The following is a 21,485-nucleotide window of genomic DNA, read 5'->3' as shown; positions in this document are numbered from 1 at the left end:
GGTTCTCAGGTGAGAGTTTTTCTTGAAGCTAAAGGTGTTCAACTTAGAGAACTGACTTTTATTCTGAAATACCAAATCAAAAAACCAAACTCACTGTCCTCAAGTCAGATCCGACTCATAGCGACCCCTCCTTGGGTTTCAAGGTGGTATCACTATGGAAGTAGATTGCCCAATCTTCCTTCCGAGGAGTGGCTGGTGGGTTTGAACCACAAGGCTTCTGGTTAGCAGTCAAAAGTACCTTAGGCTCTACGCCACCAGAGCTCCTAATTATTCTGAAATAATGTCTTATTTTTTGATCTTACAGGTTTTTATGAAGTGATGGTTTCAGCAGAAGAGTGGCTGGTTTGGTAAAGCTATATATCCAAAATCACATTGGCAGCCTTGTGACAACAGCACTCTGTACGTTGCCCTTGGTTTTTTTTTTTTTTCTAATTTTAATTTTACAGAAATCTGGCACCTGCTATCCTAAGGAATAGGCTGGTTTAACTTGCTCTTCCCTGCTCTGACCCCTTAGAAACAAGGCTCTTCCAGCAGGACCTGGATGGTATGTACCATGTGAGGGCACACCTACCAGAGTGTGGACTTTGGGGGTCCCTGCCAGCAAACCTTCCACCTGCCAGTTGATCTGAGCCTAGAGGACAGTGAGTTAAGAATTCTTGGATCTCAGGGTTGGGGAGGGAGGAAAACAGAAAAAAATGGAATATATATGCACTGATTAGGCCAGGACGTGAGGATCCCAGGCTGGTGAGGAAACAGAAGTAAAGACACACAGGAATACTGGCAGCCATCATATTCAAAATAACAGGAGAATCAAGACTTATTGAACCAAGGAAACAAAAACAAAAACAAAAAAGGCATATGGCCTTGCTATGGTCAGTGGAGATCCACAGGCAGTAAAGAGTAAGCAAGGGTTTGAAGGCATTTATTCATTTAAGCCATTCAGGAGTCTAGTTTATTAGTTATTTGCTTGGTTTGTTTTTTCTTTCAACAGGTGTCATTTGAAAGTGTTCTGTGGATAGAGCATTGAGATAGGTGTTGTATGGGATTCAAAGTTGAAACAGATAATGGAGTTTGTGCTCTGGGAAAGGAGATAGGATCATGTGTGTATCAAGCAGCAGAGAAAGCAATAAGGAATCTGAGATTGTTATAAATTGTCACAGAAGTTCAGAAGAGAGAAATATTGCTTCCACTCAAGAGGAATGAAGAGTGACCTCCTGGAGGAAGTGGCATTTGAACAGGGCCTTCAAGGATGGGTGAAACGTAAACATATGCAAACTAACCAAAAGAGATGAGAGAAAGCAAGGGAGGGGCAAACATTGAGGTGGAAAAACACAAAGTATGTATGAATAACATATATACAACGGATACTTTGAAGCATGTACTATGGGCCAGGCTCCAAGGAGGTAATAGGTTATAAGGAGGCTTCTGTTTTCAGGGGTCTTCTGGGCTTATGGCCAAAATGCTGGAGCCATGAGTATTTCAGACCAGTTGGTGCTGGCCAGGTGGCTGGAAGTGGGTCTCAAGTCTGCCCTGTTCATACTCTGAGTGCTCACTCCAACAAGAGTGCTGGGAAATGCCTCCCTGGAAATAGTGTCAACAGTAGCACACCACTGCAAAGACGTAAATTACCAGAGATAGAGCCTTCTGCATGTGGTCTTTACTAGGACTGAAGCTTGCATGCAAAACTTCTTCTCCCAGCAAATCTGAGGCCAAACAACAGCAGACCTATATACCAAGATTTCTCCCAGAAGTAAATCCCTTCTTTTTTATTTTTTTCAAGTGCTGAGGCATCCGATTCCACATTCATCCCTTTCCTCTAGCTTATCTCTTGTGACTTTGGAAAGCAGTCTTCCTTATCTTGGAAACAAATGGCCTCCACTGAGAGCTCCAAACAGCAGAGTCATTTATCTGGTTGACATGTGTTTCCCTGTTTGTTTTCTCCAGCCTTGAGACAAGAGTTGTGTCAACTGTGGATGGCTGTGCCCCGGTCACTTGAGAGGCATGAATCAATTTCCTAGCTGCATTTATCATTCACTGCCTTAAATCAAGTCTAATCAATGCTTCCTTCATTTGGTATGGATTGAAACTATATATAACACCCTCAGAAAGCTGGCAGAAAAGGGAGCTGGCCACAAACAAAAATTCCCCTGGGGACTGAGATGGAATGATGTTAAGGAAACATTTGCAATATTTGATTTGCTTTCCTGGAGATGCCTGACTAAAGAATCAGGGAGGTTTGTGTGTATGAAGCTGAACTTGAATTTACCCGACACAGAACAACAGCACTTACAGATGCTTTTATATCAGGGAGAGTTCTGCATCTTTAAACATTGTATAATCAATCTATTCTGAGGCTTTGGTGTATTTTCTTTTTATATTTTTATTCCTATATTAAGTTATTAAGCCATTAATTCACTTTCTCTTAGAGGAGTCTGTTTTGGTACCCTTGAGTAAGGCCAAATCCCAGTTACAACCCATAAAAATCTCTCCATAACAAAATAGATATCCAGGAGCCCCTCTAATTCAAAATACTAATTTTTATAAAACTTAGAACTGAGAAAATTTGGCCCCCTCTCCTCCCCTCAACTCTCGGTTAATAGAATTCGATCTGCACAACCCAAGTGGATTTTTCATGAGCAGGTGTGCAAACCATCCCCCAGCTGTTCAACCCATTTAGAATATGGTAGAGAGAGCAGCCCTGTCTCACTTGTAAATTAATCTTGTGCCAGTGAAAGATGATACCTGCCTAGTTACAGGAACCTAAATGTGACATGCCCACACCTAGGCCCTGCATTATTCTTCAAGGATAATGGGAGAGGAGAGAAGGGACAGAGAAAAATAGGTCAATGATTATGCAAACCCAGAAGAGAGAATGTTGTGATTTCACTGATATAATTAATATTTCTAATCTGAACTGTGTAGACTTTTAACACCAGTGTGCCTCTGAAGTGATTAACAGTGTTGACTCACATTTTCCGAGTCCCATCTCCCCCAGAGACCGACCTGTTTCCAGGTGGCTGAATCCATTCTTGTTAGGTTCTGGGAAGACAGACAGTAATAATAAAGCCTTATTTTGGCATAGTGCTTTTTAGTTTATAAAGTGTTTTGAACATATAGTCTCATAATCCTGTAACATAAACAAGAAAAATTCTAGTCATGTGTTCAAGATGAAGAAAAAGATTCAGAGGGTGGCATCCCCTTTGTGAACTAGTCTCAATCAACTGCACTGAGGTGTTGAACTCAACTTCATGTCTCCTCAAACCCAAAGCCTTGGCTCTTCCTACTACACTGTGACTAGGCAACCACTGAAGTCTCCTCCCCATTCTTTTCCCAATTTATGTGTCTCCCATTGCCCAGGGCTCTTGAGAAACTCATATGGTAATGTTATTGTTGTTGTGGGCCATTGAGTGGATTCTAACTCACAGCAACCCCATATGACAGGACAGAACTGCCCCACAGGGTTTTCTAGGCTGAAAGTTTTACTGGATCAGATTGCCAGGTCTTTTTTTCCTGTGGTACAGCTGGTGGGTCTGACCCACTGACCTTCTGGTTAGCAGCTGAATGCTTAACCACTGCACCACCAGGGATCCTTTATAAGGTCACAGGAAATACCTAAAGCTGTTTGGCAGGTATCTAGTTTAAAAATAATAAAAGGCAGCACCTCTGGACTGCTTTGAGGTTCCGACATGGTATAGTATTTTTCACCCATCTTAAAAAAAGTAATGTGATATAACAAAGCTTTAGCCTCCGTGAGAAAAGAGTTAGGGAAACACTGTGGACATGGAGTCTGAAATTAAAGGCCTCGCTCACATTGTCTGTAATGCACATACCAAACCCAAACCAAACACACTGCCCTTGAGTCGGATCCAACTCATAGCAACCCCTCCTTACGTTTTACTAGATGGTATCACTATAGAAGTAGATTGCCCAACTTTCCTTCTGAGGAGTGGCTGGTGGGTTTGAACCTCCTCCCTCTGGTTAGCAGTCAAATGCCTTAGGCACTATGCCACCAGAGCTCCTGTAATGCACATAAGCATTGTTTAATGAGCTCCTTTGCTTCGAGGATGTCCAGAAAGGATCACCATTGCTCATTTTTTGCGGAAGTGAGCAACAGGACTTTCCATTCAAAGCAAGTCCACCAAACTAAGTCCTGTCACTATTTCTAAGTAAGAACCAAAGTTGATAGAATGAAGAAAACTTCCATGGCTTTAGCATTTTAGATAAGAGTGGATTTGCTCAACTTGACTTCAGAAGTAAATGAGGGGAGTAATGGATAGTGCTTTTGCAAATTGGCTTCAGGTAATGAAGTACTGAAGAGACAAGAATTTTCAATGGTCATAGGGATTCTGACGCTCTCCAGGGAGCCTGAGAAAGTCTTGAACACATTCTGACAAAGCTGAAATAGTGCTCAGGTGTTAACATGCATATTAAATGGTTTTGTTTTTGTTTTTGTTTTGTTATGTGCTGTCCAGTCGGCCCCGACTCATAGCGACCCCTCCTTGGGTTTCCGAGGCAGTATCACTATGGAAGTAGGATTGCCCAACCTTCCTTCCGAGGAGTGGCTGGTGGGTTTGAACCACCAGCCTTCTGGTTAGCAGTCAAGTGCTTTAGCCACTATGCTACCAGAGCTCCATATTAAATGGCAGAGTCACTTTAACTATCATGCTCATACAAACTGATATTTATATTAGAAATATCAATACAAGCTTTGGGTTTATAAACACAAAGTAAAAGGGATCATACCCTTTCCCGAAACAAAAATGCTACTGAAATAAATACATACCTGTTTCATTTCATTCCCTCTCCATAACAAATTGATTTCATTCATTCATTCATTCATTCAGCAGACATCCGTGTAGCACTGAGAACATGACCACTGAAGATTCAGTGGCAACAATGCAAGACACACACCTTGCTCCCCAGGACCTTATACTCAAGTGTAAAAATTTACATTCAAAATATTAATGGGAGATTTATGCTTGCGATCAAGATGGAGTCACAGGGACCAGATTTATCCTCCTACCTAACACACCAAAAAAGAGAAACAGACACAACACGTGAAACAATGGTTTTCAAGACACTGGAACTCAGACTACAAAAGGCAGGGATCCTGAGGAACAGGAAATAAACAGGGTGAGCCTATGACTGACCCACTTACTGCCTCGAAAGACTTTCTAGGCTGCTCAGGAAGGGACAACCCAGGCAGAATCCAGGGGACTCCCAGAGTTCAGGAGACAGAACTGAGGGTTTGGGGAAACCAAGGCAGCTAGAGTTCACAGGACAGAGTACCAGGGTGAGGAGGGCTGCTCAGAGAACCCTGCAGATCAACAGAGGTTCCCTTTGAGTATTCAAGAGAGTATTACTGATCAGAGCATGTAAGTAAGGAACTACCTACCTGAGGCCAGGGAAAGAACCACCTGAAAGGGTTAGCATGGACAGCACTTAGCACTCACAAAGGGCCAGGAACAGCACCTTCAGAGAAACTCTTAATTCTGAGGACACTGGGTAGAATACTCAGAAGATCTTGCCTCACTCAGTACTGGTGCATAATTACTCTAGATGGAGCACTCTTACAGACCAGACTAACAAATGACAGAAGATCCAAAAGGATCAAACGATTCCTAAGTAACTTAATTGCATATCCAAACATAGGAATATATATCCAACACCCAACAAAGTAAAATTTACAATGCCTGACATCAAAGATTACAGGCATATAAAGAAGGAAAACATGTCTCATGAAGATGAGAAAAATCAATTGATACTGACCCAGAACTGACCTAGGTATCAGAATCAGTGAATGTTAAAAGAGTTAGAATAACTGTGTTCCATATGTTCAAAAACTTAAGGTGATGCACAGAAGAGATATCTAAAATAAATAAAACCAAATCCAATGTCTAGAAATGAAAACTTAAAAATCTTAGAAGAAAAATACACTGGATGGAATTAATGGAAGATCGGATACTAAAGATCAGTAAACTTGAAGACGTGACAATAAATACAGAATATGGAGAGAAAAATACAAAAAAAAAAAAAAAAAAGTCCAACAAAAGCACCAGTGAGCTGTGGGTCAACTTCAAGTGGTCTGATAAACATTAATTATAATTAGAGTCCCCAAAATGAGAGGGGGAGGAAAACAGAAAAAAAAAATTAGGGAAAAAAAAGTGGATGACATAATACTCTCTGTGGTAGTTGTGTGTCGACTTGGCTGGGCCTGGTTTTGAGTGGTTGGGCAGCTGGATGTAGTTTATTCCCCATAATGAGACCGGTAATCAGCTCCATGGTGGAATCTCCTGGAGCAGCTTAGTAGCTGCTTTAGGGAGGTGGCTGCTCTCAGCATATAAGCAGCAGCATTGAGAAAGGTCTCTGGAGGTTTTGGCATGCTTGAATCCTGCATGTAGCCAAGTTGTTGTACAGCAGCCTGCCATGTTGTCTGCCGATCTTGGGACGTTAATGGACTTGAATTTGTGGCCTGCTGTGTAGTTTGATAATTTTGGGACTGTGCCACTGTACTTGTCAACCTCAGGTTTGTCAGCCTCAGCAGCCAGCAGCTGCCTGAATGAAGAGACAACCTATAGCTCCAGTGGGCCAGAAGCAAGAGGCAGAGCTGAAGCCCAAGGTCAAGGGGCTTTCACCCAGCCCCTAGAGCTGGGACTTTGAACTCGGACTTCTAGTCTCCTAAACTGTAAGATAATAAACTGTTCATTAAAGCCATCCACCTATTTGTGGTATCTTGTGTTAGAGCGGCACTACTTACTTACTCACTGCTGTTGAGCTGGATCCAACTCATAACAACCTCTCCTTGGGTTTCTGAGGCAATATCCCTACAGAAGTAGATCACCCAATCTTCCTTCCGAAGAGTGGCTAGTGGGTTTGAACCGCCAGCCTTCTGGTTAGCAGTCAAATGCCTTAGGCACTACTCCATCAGAGCTCCCACCAGAGCAGCACTAGAGAAGCAAAATGGAAATTGGTACTGAACGGGGTGCTGCTCTGACAGATACCTAAAATGTGGAAACAGGAGTAGAGTGTGTCCTTGACCTGAGATCCCTGTGCTGAGACCATGGCAGGGACACCAGCAGACAGACACTGCAGCAGAGACGGCAGCAGCAAAGCCAAGAGACTAGCATTCAACAGCAACAGCCTTACCAGCCCAGGAGTGAGAAAGCTGAGTACCTTCTGGGTGGAGTGGGTTGCCTTCAGGCATTAATTGGGAAAAGGTAGAGACCAAGGAAATAGGAAGCCAAGCTGCCTCAGCTTCAAAGAATAGGACCATGGCCTCTGGGGTTGAACTACCACAGCCTCCTATGTTTCAGAGTCAGACCTTCACCAACTTGGTTCTGGTGTGTGGGGCTGTCGTTCATGAGGGTCAGTAGGGTGAGGCCATAGCCACTGTCCAAAAGTGAGGGGGCAGGCTGCCATGCTCAGGGGGCAGAGGAATGGGACCTACCAGCCCAAGGGGGTGAGGTCAGTACTTAGATAAACTAGAGGACTGTAGCCACCCAGTGAAGGAAATGTGTACGGATGCCAAGGGGTGGAATTGTGGTAGTTAAGTTGCCTGGTTTTGAGTGAGAGGGCAGCTGGATGTAGTTACTCCCCATGATGAGATTGGTAACCAACTCCATGGTGGAATCTACTGGAGCAGCTAAGTAGCTGGCTTAGGGATGTGATCTGCTTTCAGTACATAAGAAGCATTGAGAAAGGTCTCTGCAGCTTTTGGCACACTTGAATCCTACATATAGCTGAGTCATCATTTAGCAGCCTGCCATGTTGTCTGCCGATCTTGGGACTATTATTTAATAGACTTGAATTAGTGGCTTGTCGTGTGGTTTGAAAATTCTGGGACCGTGTCACTGTGGTATCTTCTGTTATAGCAGTTCTAGAGAACCAAAACACTCTCCAAATTTAATAAAACTATAAATCTAAAGATGAAAGGATCCCAACAAACCCCAAGTACAAGAAATATGAAGAAAATGACACCAAGGCACATCATAATCAAACTGCTCAATACCAGTAATAAAATACTTTTAAAGTAGTGAGAGAAAAAAGACATATTATATACAGAAGACGAAAGATAAGCATGACAGCCATTTACAAAAATGCTATTTATATAGCATCAAGCAATATGAAATACTTATGGATAAATCTGATACAACCTCACTGCCTTCGAGTCAGATCCGACTCTGGGGCCCCTCCTTGGGCCTTGGTTTCCAAGGCGGTATCTCTACGGAAGTAGATTGCCCAATCCTCCTTCTGAGGAGTGGCTGGTGGGTCTGAACCGCCAGCCTCCTGGTTAGCACTCAAATACCTTAGGCACTACACCACCAGAGCTCCTCACCGAGAGATATTAAAGATCCAAATAAATGGACCTAGACCACATGCATGGGTAGGAAAAAATATTGTTATAAATTCTCCCCAAATTGATTTATAGGTTAAAAGGGAAAGAAGGACAGGCCATAGACCAAAGAAACAGAATAGAGAGTCTAAAACAAAATGCACAAAAGTGGTTCAGTTGGGTTTTGATAAAGGTTCAAATGCAATTCAGTGTGGAAAGTAGTTTTTTCAACAAATGACATTAGAACAGCTGAAGATCCATATAGAAAAGAAAATTAATCTTGACCTACACCTCATACTATATTCAAAAATTAACTTAAAATTGATCATAGACCTAATTGTAAAGCCCAAAAATATCTAGAAGAAAAACGGGAAAATCTCTGTGACCTTGGATTAGGTGAAACTTTCTAAGATACAACATCAAATGCATACTCCACAAGAGAAAAATCTGAAAACTGGAGTTCATCAAATAAAAACTTTTGTTCCTTGAAAGACGCTGTTAAGAGAATGAAAAGACAAGCCTCAAAGTGGGGCCTTTGCAAGGCATGTATCTCATAAAGAATTGTTAAGTAACTTTCAAAATTCAAAAATAAGAAACAACCCAGCTTAAAAACTGGACAAAAGATTTGAACAGACGTTTCATCAAAGATATGGGGATGATAAATAAACGTGAAAAAATGTTCAACATCATCGATTTGAGGGAAATGCAAATTAAAACCACAATATTGTATCACTACACACTTAATAGAATAGTAAAAATGAAAAAGACTGATCATACTAAGTGATGATAAGAATGTGAAGGAACTGGATTCCTGTGCTCTAGGAGAGGCAATGGAATATGGTGCAACCACTTTAGAAGACAGTTTGACAATTTCTTTAAAAATTAAAGGTATACCTACCATACCCACTGCCGTCAAGTTGATTCCGATTCATAGTGACCCCCACTGTGTTTCCGAGGCGGTAAATCTTTATGGAAGTTTATTCCCCAGTCTTGCTTCCATGGAATGGCTGGTGGGTTTGAATGACCAACTTTCTGGTTAGCAGTCAGATGCCTTAGGCATTGGGGTACCAGAGCTCCTATACCTACCATATGACTTGGTTATTTCACTCTTAGCTATTTACCTAAGAGAAAGTATGTCAGCACAAAGACTTATACACAAATGTTCATAAGAGGTTTATTTGTAAGAGCCAAAAACTGGTTACATGAGAAATGGCCATCAATAAGTGAATTGATAAATCTAGTCAATGAAATACTGCTCAGCAATTAAAAAAACAAACAAAAAAACCCCTTGATACATGCTACCACATGGATGAACTTCATAATTATACTAAGTGGAATAAGCCTGACAAAAAGAGAGTATATATTACATGATTCAACTTACATAAAATTCTAGAAAATGCAAACTTAAACGTAGTGGTGGAAAGCAGATCAGTGTTTGCCTGGGAAATAGGGGTGGATGGCATGTGGTGAGAAGCGGGAGGGAGAGGTTACTAAGGGGCACAAGGACATGGTGGGTAAATTCATTATCTTGATTGCGGTGATAGTTTCATTTGGTGTATATGTATGTCAAATTGTATACTTGAAATACGTGCAGTCTATTTTATGTCAAGTGTTTCCTAGTAAAGCTATTAAAAATATTAATGGACTTCACATACTAGAGATTCCAGCAGTAGAATTATTATTTTCATTCTTCAAATATTAATTCCTTTGGTACATACTTTGTTTTACTTTGGCAAAAACGCTTTAGAACTTTATTTTTAAAGCTGCAACAAGGAAAGCAAATGGTATAAACATCAGCTCACTGAAAAACAATGTTGTCTATACTAAAAAAAAGGTATAGAGTGAAAATGAGGAATTCTAATTTATAGATGAAACCAAATCTGACCCAATTCAAAACTGACCACTTTGAGTCAATTAATTGGTGTCTGCTGGTCATTTCTGTCCTGCACACTGCTGTGGTTTCCAGCAGTGGAGCCCTCAGGTTCCAAAATGTGGACTTTCGTTTTCAGTTGTTCTCCAAGCTCCTCTATCAGAGGCCCAGACCCTCCTGCAGCATGAGAAGGGGGAAGTGGTTTTCCCTGATTGCCCTCAGACCTCAGGAAGGCCATGTTCTTGCATACTCCACTACCATCAGTAAGCAGGACACTGCTTTCTTCAAGGGGACCCAGCAAACATCCTATAGTCTTGGATTCATTCTCTTGTAGCTTGTCTTCTTCTGAATCTGAGTCTTGGGTTCTGGAGGATGAGGTACTGTCTGATTCCTCTGAATCACTTGCCTCAGGACTGGAGCAAGGTGTGTGCTGCCTGGAAACTGAGCAGGCTGCTTTTAATGCAGTTTCTTCCTCCTGGACAAGAAGGGCCGCTGCTTCCAGTTCTTCCAATTCTAATCCCAGCTGGGCCTTTGTAAGGGAGTCCTTTTTTAAGGCTTCTGCAAGAGCTGCCAATTTTCTGGACCTTGAAAAATACATATATTTTCAAATGTCAGAACTATTCATTAATGGCCTGGGGACAACAGGGTACACTGCTTTTAAAAAATAACAAAATAAAGATGGATCCATACTTTACATGCTACACCAGGATAAATTCCAAATGAATCAAAGATATAAATGTAAAAAAGGAAACCATCAAAATACTATAAGGAAACACTGGAGAAGTCTTTTATGAGCCTAGAATGAGGAAGGCCTTTCCTTTCCAACAATGACTAATAATTCAGAAGCCACAAAAGACTGCTAAATCCAACTAAATAAAATGATCAAAAGGTCAAAAGACAAATGTAAAACTGTTAAAAATATGTACAACTCATATTATAGACCGAGGCCTAATTCCCATAACAGAGTTCCTGAAAATAGATAAGAAAGTAACAATCCAACAGAAAAATGGGCCAATGATACAGTAGACAATTCTCACAAATGCAAATACAAAAATGACCTTTAAATATATGAAAAGATACTCAACTCCAGTCAAATAAGAGAAATACAAATTAAAATCATACTGTGACATATTTTTTTATCTATCATATTGGCAAGAAAACAAACATTTGATAATGCTCCTCTCTTATCAAAGCTGCAGGGGAAAAAAGGTGACTTCATACATTGTTTCTGGGAGATTAAATAGGTACAACCCCTATGAAGAATTTGGCAGTAACTTTCACAACTGAAATACACACACACACACACACACACACGATGGCACTTAACAACAACAACAAATACACACACACTCGTGACCCAGCAATCCCACTTCTAAAAATGTAGCACATACACTTAAGAGTTCCTGGGTATGCAAATGGTTAATACACTTGGATGCTAAGCAAAAGGTTGGTGGTTCAAGTACACCCAGAGACACCTTGGAAAAAAGGTCTGGAGATCTGTTTCTAAAATACCAGCCACTGAAAATCCTACAGAGCAGTTCTATTCTGATACACATGGGGTCACCGTGAGTCAAAATTGATTTAATGGCAACTGATTAACACATACGCTTGCTATATGACATATGTACAATTATTAATTGTAATTGTTAATTAAGAGATCTCTGGTGCCATAGTGGTTAAACCATTCAGCTACTAACCAAAAGGTTAGCAGTTTGAACCACCAACTGCTCCACAGGAGAAAAACAAGGCAGTCTGCTTCCATAAAGACTTACATTCTTAGAAACACTATGGGGCAGTTCTGTTCTGTTCTAAAGGGTTGCTATGAGTCAGAATTGACTTGATGGTGGTGAGTTTGGTTTGGTTTGGTATTTATTAAGGCATTGTTTTTAATACCAAACAACGGAAACAATCAAATGTCCATCAATGTGAGACTGGTTAAACAAGTTATATATTTATACAAAGGAATACCTTACAGCTATATAGAGAATGAAGGTTTCCATGGGTTAATCCAGATATACGGTTTAGCAAAAAAAAAAACATAGCATATATACCATATGTATATACTACCTCTTAGGGAATTTGAGGGGGAAAAAAAAGAAAGAAAGAAAAACAAATATTTGTATTTGCTTGTGTATTTATCAATAAACTCTGGAAAGCCTCAGAAAACAGGAACAGTAACTTATGAGGGGGATACAGTGAGAATGGGAAAGATGGGGGAGGACAGCGGATAACAGAGAGCAGACTGCACTGCATATTGTTTTATTTTTTAAATCACATGAATGTAGTATCTGTTCAAAACTTTTAAATGTACAGAAAAGAAAAAAGCACTATTAGAGAAAAGCACAGAGTACTTTTGCTTTTTATCAGAAAACCATTTCATATTATTTCAGAGGATATTTTCCCCTGAATTACCTGCTAGATTTATAACATTACATTGCATTGAATAAACCTTTTCATTATTGACTTGAATGCATTAGTTGTTTTGGTTTTGTTTTTAAAAGAAGCAATAAAAAGCATACTGCACTTCTCCAAACACCATCTCTTTACTGTTCTGGAGAGGAAAACTTCCTGATGTGACAGCTGAAAAAACGCAGCAGTGAGTGAAAATGTAAGCATGCTAACATGGCTTCTGTTGCTGTTAGTTGCTGTTATGTTGATTCTGACTCATGGTGACTCCATGTGTGCAGAACAGGACTGCACTATGTGGTGCTAAAGGAGCTCTGGTAGCACAGCGCCTAAGGCAACTGACTGCTAACCAGAAGGTTGGGGGTTCAAACTCACCAGCCACTCTGTGGAATCAAGACTGGGCAATCAACTTCCATAAAGATGAACTGCCTTGGAAACCCAATGGGCGTTGCTATAAATCAGAATTGACTGGATGGCAGTGGGTTTATGTAGTGCTGGTGAATAATACTGAAAGTACCATGGACAAAGAATGAACAAATCTGTCCTGGAAAAAGTGCAGCTAGAATGCTCCTTGGAAGTAAGAATGGCCAGACTTTGTCTCACCTACTTTGGTCATGTTGTCATAGAAGGGCCCATTCCCTGGAGAATGATAGCATGCTTGGTAAAGTGGAGGGTCAGTGAAGAAGGGGAAGATCTTCAATAAGATGGATTGACACAGTGGCTGCAACAATGGGCTCAATTACAGCAAGGATTGTGAGGCTGGCACAGGACCGGGCAGTGTTTTGGTCTGTTGTATACAGGGTGACTAGGAGTCAGAGCTGACTTGATGGCACCTAACAACAACACAGGATTTGTAAGGTAGTCACCTTTCAGAAGCAGAATGCCACGCCTGGCTTTTGAGATATCTCTGGGTAGGTTTGAACCACCAACCTTTAGGCTAATAGTTAAGCACTTAACCATTTGTGCCACCCAGGAAATCCTGACATAGCTTCCAGTTTTCCCCAGTTCCAAAGATTCCATGAGTACACAAAACATTTAGCAGCTTTAAGACAAACTAGATGACAGTAAGCTCACAAGATAAATTGTCATTTGTAAAAGTGCAGGCATAGTCCATCTCACAACACTGGGAAAATGAAGCTTCATTTCAACTGAGCTGATATGAATGGATGGTGCAATGGGAATGACTGAACAAAGATTGTATTTGTCATCTAAGTGCCTAGATGTTATCAGAGAGCCCTTTTTATCAAGGTATTTCTAATAATATTGATCTTTGTGAAACAAACAAAAACAATGAGTTGCCATTGAGTTGATTCCAACTTATGGCTGCACCATGTGTGTCAACGTCCAACAGTGCCTCATAGGGTTTTTTCCTGCTGATTTTTCAGAGGCATCATCGGACTTCTGGTGAGGGACCTCTTGGTGGGCTCAGTCATCCTACATGAGACCTCTGTTCAGGAATGCTATGCCTCTGCTGCTGCTTCACAGGTATAACCCCAGACACAGAAGCACCATCACAGGAATGTTTCAGGCTGCAGCAGAGGTAGAACAGGGTGACTCAGACAGGGCCAGCAGCCATCACTGATGGGTTACCTTTCTCTTAAGCAAATGAAATTCTGGGTTTCAGTGAAGAAATTGTCAGCTGGAGTCAATTAATGATTCACAAAAAGGCTATAAAACCACGTTGAACTTTTATCACACTTGAGACATTTTTAAAAGCAGAGTTAGGGAATAAGATAGTTGCAATAAAATTTAATCCATGTCTCAGATAGACCATTATATATTTTGAAATCTTGTCTACCAGGCAAAGGAACTGGAGAGAGTTGGTAGATCAGTTTAAAACATCTCTGGCCCAGTTACCCTAGGACTTCTCACTGAAAGGAAGTCCTCTCTAGGTAGTGACACTCAGCTTCAAGGGATAGAGAGACATAAAGTGGGGGAAAAGGGACAATATCTTTTTGTAAATAATATTAGAATAAAAATTTTAAATTAAAAACTTGCTTCCATGACCATGCATATCACATTTTTAACAGCCGCAACAAATACTTGTGACAATATAGGAAAGATGATGTTCCACAAGCATCATTGCACTTGTTCCTAACATCAATCCTGTGAATCAGGTGAAGTGGCATATGATCAAGAACAAATGTATCGAAGGAAGAAGTAGAAGCTACACTGAAGGAAGTGGCAAAAAAACAAGGCACCAGGAATTGATGGAATACCCACTGAGATGTTTCAACAAATGGATGTTGCACTGGAGGCACTCTTTCATCTATGCCAAGAAATCAGTCCAACTGACTGGAAGAGATCCATATCTGTACCCATTCCAAACAAAGGTGATCTCACAGAATGTGGAAATTATCAAACAATATCATTACTATCACACACAAGTAAAATTTTGCTGAAGATAATTAAAAAACGGTTGCAGCAGTATATTGACAGGGAACTACCAGAAATGCAAGCTGGATGGAGAAAAGGAATTGTAATGAGGGATATCATTGCTGATGTCAGATGGATCCTGGCTGAAAGCAAAGAACACCAGAAAGATATTTACTTGTATTTTATTGACTATGCAAAAGCATTTGATTGTGTGGATCATAACAAATTGTGGATAACATTAAGAATGGTAATTCCAGGACACTTAGTTGTACTCCCGAGGAACCTGTACACAGATCAGGAAGCTGTTGTTCGAACAGAACAAGGAGATGCTGCATGGTTTAAATTCAAGAAATCAGCATAAAATCTGTATGCTGAACAAGTAATCTGAGAAGCTGGACCATATGAAGAACACAGCATCAGGACTGGAGGAAGACTCACTGACAACCTGTAATATGCAGACAACACAACCTTGCTTGCTGAAAGTGAAGGTGATTTAAAGCACTTACTGATGAAAATTAGACTACAGCCTGCAGTATGGATTACACCTCAATATAAAGAAAATGAAAATCTTCACAACTGGACCAATAAGCAGCATCATGATAAAAGGAGAAAAGATTGAAGTTGTCAAAGATTTCATATTACTTGGATCCACAATCAACACCAATGGAAGGAGCAGTCAAGAAACCAGACATTGTATTGCACTGGCCAAATCTACTGCAAAAAACCTCTTTAAAGTGCTGAAGATCAAAGATGTCTCTTTAAGGCGCACCTAACCCAAGCCATGGTATTATTTTCAATAGCTTCATATACATGTGAAAGCTAGACTACGAATAAGGAAGTCCGAGGAAGAGTTGATGCTTTTGAGTTATGGTGTTGGCGAAGAATACTGAAAGCATCATGGACTGCCAGAAGAATGAACAAATCTGTCCTGGAAGAAGTGCAGCTAGATTGCTCCTTGGAAACGAAAATGGCCAGACTTCGTCTCACCTACTTTGGTCATGTTTTCAGAAGGGACCATTCCCTGGAGAAAGATAGCATGTATGGTGGAGTGGAGGGTCAGCAAAAAAGGGAAAGACCCTCAATGAGATAGACTGATACAGTGGCTGCAAGGATTGTGAGGCTGGCACAGGACCAGGCAGTATTTTGTGCTGTTGTACACAGGGTTGCTATGAGTTGGAGACGACTCAATGGCACCTAACAACAGCAACATGTTAAAAATGAGAAAACAGAAACAGAGGAGTTAAGAGATCTGCTGACACTCACCCAGTGAGTGCCACTAATAAGTGGCAGTCAAGACTGGAAACCCAGTCATCTTCCTATCCTACCACAGGTAGATAGGTGTTGTTGCTAGGTGCCGTCGAGTTGCCTCCAACTCATAGCGACCCTATGCACAGCAGAATGAAACACCGCCTGGTCCCGAGATAGCTCTGCGATCCCTGTTCTACTTGACCCCATAGCCACAGCCACTGTGTCAATCCATCTCGTTGAGGGCCTTCCCCTCTTTCATCGACCCTCCCTCCACCTTACCAAGCATGACATCCTTCTCCAGAGTATGGTTCCTTCCGACAACATGAGCAAAGTAGGTAAGATGAAGTCTGGCCATTCTCACTTCCAATGAGCATTATGGCTGCACTTCCTCTAGGACAGATCTGTTAGTTCTTTTAGCAGTCCATGGCACTCTCAGCACTCTTCACTAGAACCACATCTCAAAGCATCAATTCTTCCTCGGTCTTCTTTATTCATTGTCCAGCTCTCACATGCATATGAGGCAACTGAAAATATCATGGCTTGTGTCAGGCGCACCTTAGTCTTCAAGGAGACATCTTTGCTCTTCAGCACTTGAAAGAGGTCTTTTGCAGCTGATTTGCCCAGTGCTATGTGTCATCTGATGTCCTGACTGCTGCTTCCATTGCTGTCGATTATAGAACCAAGCAGTGTGAACTCTCTGACAACTTCAATCTCTTCTCCATTTATCATGATGTTGCTTATAGGTCTAGTTGTGAGAATTTTTGTTTGCTTTATATTGAGATGATTGCACCTATGGTCAATTTCAGACTGCAGAAGTTGATAAAAATCTTCAATTTCCTCATCTTTGATTTTGGTGGTTGGTGCATAAATTTGAATAATAGTCTTATTAATTGGTCTTCCTTGCAGGCATATGTATATTATCCTATCACTGATAGCACTGTACTTCAGGACAGATCTTGAAACATCCTTTGTGATGATGAATGCCACGCCATTCCTCTTTAAATTGTCATTCCTGGCATAGCAGATCATATGGTTGTCTGATTCAAAATGGCCAAAAGCAGTTCATTTCAGCTCACTAATGCCTAGGATACCAACCTTTATGCATTCCATCTCATTTTTGAGAACTTCCAATTTTCCTAGATTCATACTTTGTACATTCCACGTTCCTATTATTAATGGATGTTTGTAGCTGTTTCTCAATTTGAGTTGTGCCACATCAGCAAATGGAGGTCTTGAAAGCTTTACTCTGTCCATATCAGTAAAGTTGGTCCTACTTTGATGACGCAGCTCTTTCCTAGTCGTATTTTGAAAACCTTCTGACCTAAGGGGCTCGTCCTCCTCCACTGTATCAGATATGTTTCTGGGCTATTCACAAACTTGTGCAGTAATGTATCAGACAGTGTTTCTCTGCTATTCATAAGGTTTTCTGTGGTCAATTCTTTGAGAAATGGATGGCCTCTTCCCTCCTCTTAGTCTGTCTCAGTCTGTAAGCTGCATTCAAACCTGTGCACCATTTGCAACCCTGCCGGCACTTGAAACTCCAGTGGTACAGCTTCAAGCCTGACAGCAACACACAAGCCACAATAGGACAACAAACTGACAGACAAGTTTGTCTCACTTAGCTGTTCAAAACCTCTCAGCTCTCCCCTTACCTGCATCCCTGGCACTGCTCTGTTCTGTGATCACCCCTGGGTTCTCTTTCCCCCAACTTTCCAGGCTAGTGGGGGTGGATAGGTAGCTGCTGTCAACTCTGAGTCATGGTGACCTTATGTCCAACAGAACAAAATGCTGCCCAATCCTATGTCATTTTCATTATGGTCACCATGTTTGAGTCCATCATTGTGGCTATCATGCCAATCCATCTTTCTGAGGGTCCAACCTTCACTGGTCCTCTACCAAACACAATGTCCTGCTTCAGTGATTGATTCCTTCTGATGACATGTCCAAAATAAGCGAATTACAAGATCTCTCTATTGTGATCCATAAGGTTTTCATCAGCTAATATTTTAGAAGTAGTTCACCAGATCTTTGTTCCTAATCTTAGTCTGGGAGCTCCACTGAAACTTGTTCACAATAGGTGACCCAGTCGGTATTTCAAATACTGGTGGTACATCTTTCACTTCACAACATGAAGCAAGTCACCACAGTAGGACTAACAGACAGGTGCATTCCACCACAGTGCTTCCCTTAAATACTCATACTCTTAGGACCACATTTCTCACTACTTCTTAGTTTGAGTTCTACTCAACATATTCCAAATGAGCAAGTTCTGACCTGTATAAGTCCCGCAAGTTTCCAAACTATGTGTGACTAATATCTTTAGCTTAGTAACCTTAAATGAAGTATAGATGTAAGCTTTAATTACAGAAATGTAGAATAGGAAGGAAAAAATGTGACTTCTTTTTGTATTACTGAATGTATGAAAATCAATTCTCAAGTTGAAACTATTTGGATCTTTGTTATTGTGTATCATAAAAGTATTATACTCTATCTTTTATAATAACATAGATTTGGAATTTCATAGCTCCCTCACCGATTATCAAAGAGCTCTCTGGTGGCTCAGTGGATAAGGCAGTCTGGTTAGCTAAGCTAACCAGAAGTCAGTGGTTCAAACTCATCCACAGAAGGAAGATGGGGCAATCTACTTCCATAAAAGTTTACAACCTCGAAACCCAATGGGGGTTGCTATGAGTCGGAATCAACTCCATGGCAGTTTGTTTGTTTTCACTAATTATCCTTGGCTCTTTTCAGAAAGCACATATGTACATATGGTGGGCCTACCTGCAACAGGTAGTCTTTTGAGAGTAGAAAGTGTCCAGGATAAAACATGTGACTCAAATAGAAAGTCATGCGTATTACCAGCTGACATAGTTTTTATCCTTCAGGAAAGCATTTGTTTCTCACTTTTAGCATTGCACTATGTTTAAAGTGGCTAGATTATATAAGAAATGTAAAAAATAATTATACATTCACTTTTGATCCTCATTAATTATACCGCCTTCAGTAAGTGAATCTATTTCTACTTCTTTTTATTCCACTTCTACTACCTGAAGTTGGCTAGTGTGGTAGTTAAGGTTATGTGTCAACTTGGCTGGGCCTGGTTTTGAGTGGCTGGGCAGCTGGATGTAGTTATTCTCCACAGTGAGATTAGTAATCAGCTCCATGGTGGAATCGACTGGAGCAGCTGAGTAGCTATTTTAGGAATGTGGGCTGCTTCCAGTATGTAAGAAGCAACTTTGAGGATGGTCTCTAGGTTTTTTTTGGCATGCTTGAACCCTGCATGTAGCCAAGTCATTGTTTAGCAGTCTGCCATGGCCTGCAGATCTTGGGACTTTTTCTGGCCTTGAATTAGTGGCCTGCCATGTTGTTTGGTAATATTGGGACTGTGTCTTTTTACTTGTTGATATTGGATTTGTCAGTTTCAGCAACCAGAAGCTGCCTGAGTGAAGAAAAGTCTCCAGCTTCAGTGGGCCGGAAGCAGGAGGTAAAGTTGAACACCAAGGTGGAGAGGCTTTCACCTAGCCCCTAGAGCCTGGCACTTTGAACTTGGTCCTCTAACCTCCAAAACTTTAAGAGAATAAACTCCTGTTAGCTCAAACTACCCATTTGTAGTATATTCCTGTCAGAGTGGCACTAGGTAACTAAAACAACTATACAAAATTAATATTAAAGTACTCAGAGAAACTAAAAGCTTATTGAAGAAAAATTCTGAGCTCTCCCTTCAAAAAAATGCTGAGAAAAAAAGTGCTTAAATTTTTCAAAATATCACTGATGTAGAATGTGACTCAATAGTCTGAGGAATGAAAGTTGGATTTGTTTTTATTCATTCATTTTACACAGATAACTTAGCAATCAGTTTGCAGAAAAGGGAAATTATTTCTTTGGGAAAAAAGTTAAGCCATGAAAAAGTAGCATTTTGTTCTTTCAACCACTGGTGCAATTAGAGTTGTTTCTAAGGATGTCTCTCCTTGTAAATTCTAGAATCTACTTCTGTAATGGCCTTACCATTTCAGAAAGCACCTCATTTAAGGTAGGTAGTGGTTTTTCACTGCCATACTCAAAACAAACCAGCCGAGATCATGTCAAAAGCCTTGTCAAATGACATTATTATTTTACAAGAACTCTTACAAAAACCAGGCACATTTTAATATACTGAAGGAACACATAATGCTTAATTTACCAGTTGTACTTACAGTATGTATCTAAGTGAACAACCCCTACCTGTTAAGAATGTATTAATTGCAGACTGAAGAGACTCAGCATTTAAGATAATGACAATACGATTATGCTAATGTCGTATTTTAATAAAAAAGATACCCAGGTTTTTCTTACAATGCTACTGAAAATGTAATTCTACCACGTAATTTAAAAAGAAAAATAAAACTTTCATGATGTTTATATATGTAAAATAATATCCTATTTAGGAGCTCTGGTAGCATAGTGCCTAAGGCACTTGACTGCTAACCAGAAGGCTGGCGGTTCAAACCCACCAGCCACTCCTCGGAAGGAAGGCTGGGCAATCCTACTTCCGTAGTGATACTGCCTCGGAAACCCAAGGAGGGGTCGCTATAAGTCGGGGCCGACTCAACAGCAAACAACAACACAACAACAACAACAATATCCTATTTAGAGGATTTTTTTAATTAAAGATTGCATTCTGACAAGTCAACCTAAATACTACTATGAAAGAGGAATACTAACAGGTCAAAGTGCATGCCTTTAACATGGCTAAACTGATACCAAATTTCCTCAATTATTTAATATTTGGGGACTGGGTTTTTTTTTTTTAATGAATCCATAAGCTTATGAAACAGCCATAACAAAGTGCAAAGGGAGCCCTGAATAGGAAAAAGAAAGTTGGGTATAAATAGAAAGCATACATCCTGTTTCTTGCTGTAGAGTTCTGTCTCAAACTATCAATCAACTTTTCACCACTTCCTGCAATAGCAAGTCTACTATAAATCTTGTAGTAACTGACTAGGTTTCATTTCCTCTGCCAAAACCTGCTAACTGGTAAGACATGACATACTGACACTAGAGTCAAGAACTGATAATGCCAGACCGGACTCCAGTGAGGCAATTCAAGAAATATTCCAAACTGGATCATGGAGTATGCTGGATAACTTGGCCTTTTAATCTCAAAGGATACCACACACACACACTCACATGCACACTCACACACACAATCTCAAGTTCTACCTGGGACCAAACTTTCTTCTTAAAGGACACTGATGACGATGACACAGTGTCATC

General features: G+C 40.6%; 1 protein-coding gene across 1 annotated transcript in view; it reads right to left on the bottom strand.

The window, feature by feature from the left end:
- Positions 1-10,242: 10,242 nt before the first annotated feature.
- SHQ1 (SHQ1, H/ACA ribonucleoprotein assembly factor) overlaps positions 10,243-21,485 on the bottom strand; it is a 199,606-nt gene continuing 188,363 nt past the window's right edge. Inside the window, exon 11 of the mRNA XM_007947331.1 lies at positions 10,243-10,786. Coding sequence (XP_007945522.1) covers positions 10,243-10,786 — 544 coding nt within the window. The remainder of the gene's footprint in view (positions 10,787-21,485) is intronic.

This window comes from Orycteropus afer, unplaced genomic scaffold (assembly GCF_000298275.1).
Source record: "Orycteropus afer afer isolate SDZICR_OR568_19922 unplaced genomic scaffold, OryAfe1.0 scaffold00180, whole genome shotgun sequence".
Lineage (NCBI taxonomy): Eukaryota > Metazoa > Chordata > Mammalia > Tubulidentata > Orycteropodidae > Orycteropus > Orycteropus afer.
The sequence above is the reverse complement of the archived record's forward strand: the minus strand, read 5'-3'. Positions and strand labels throughout refer to the sequence as shown.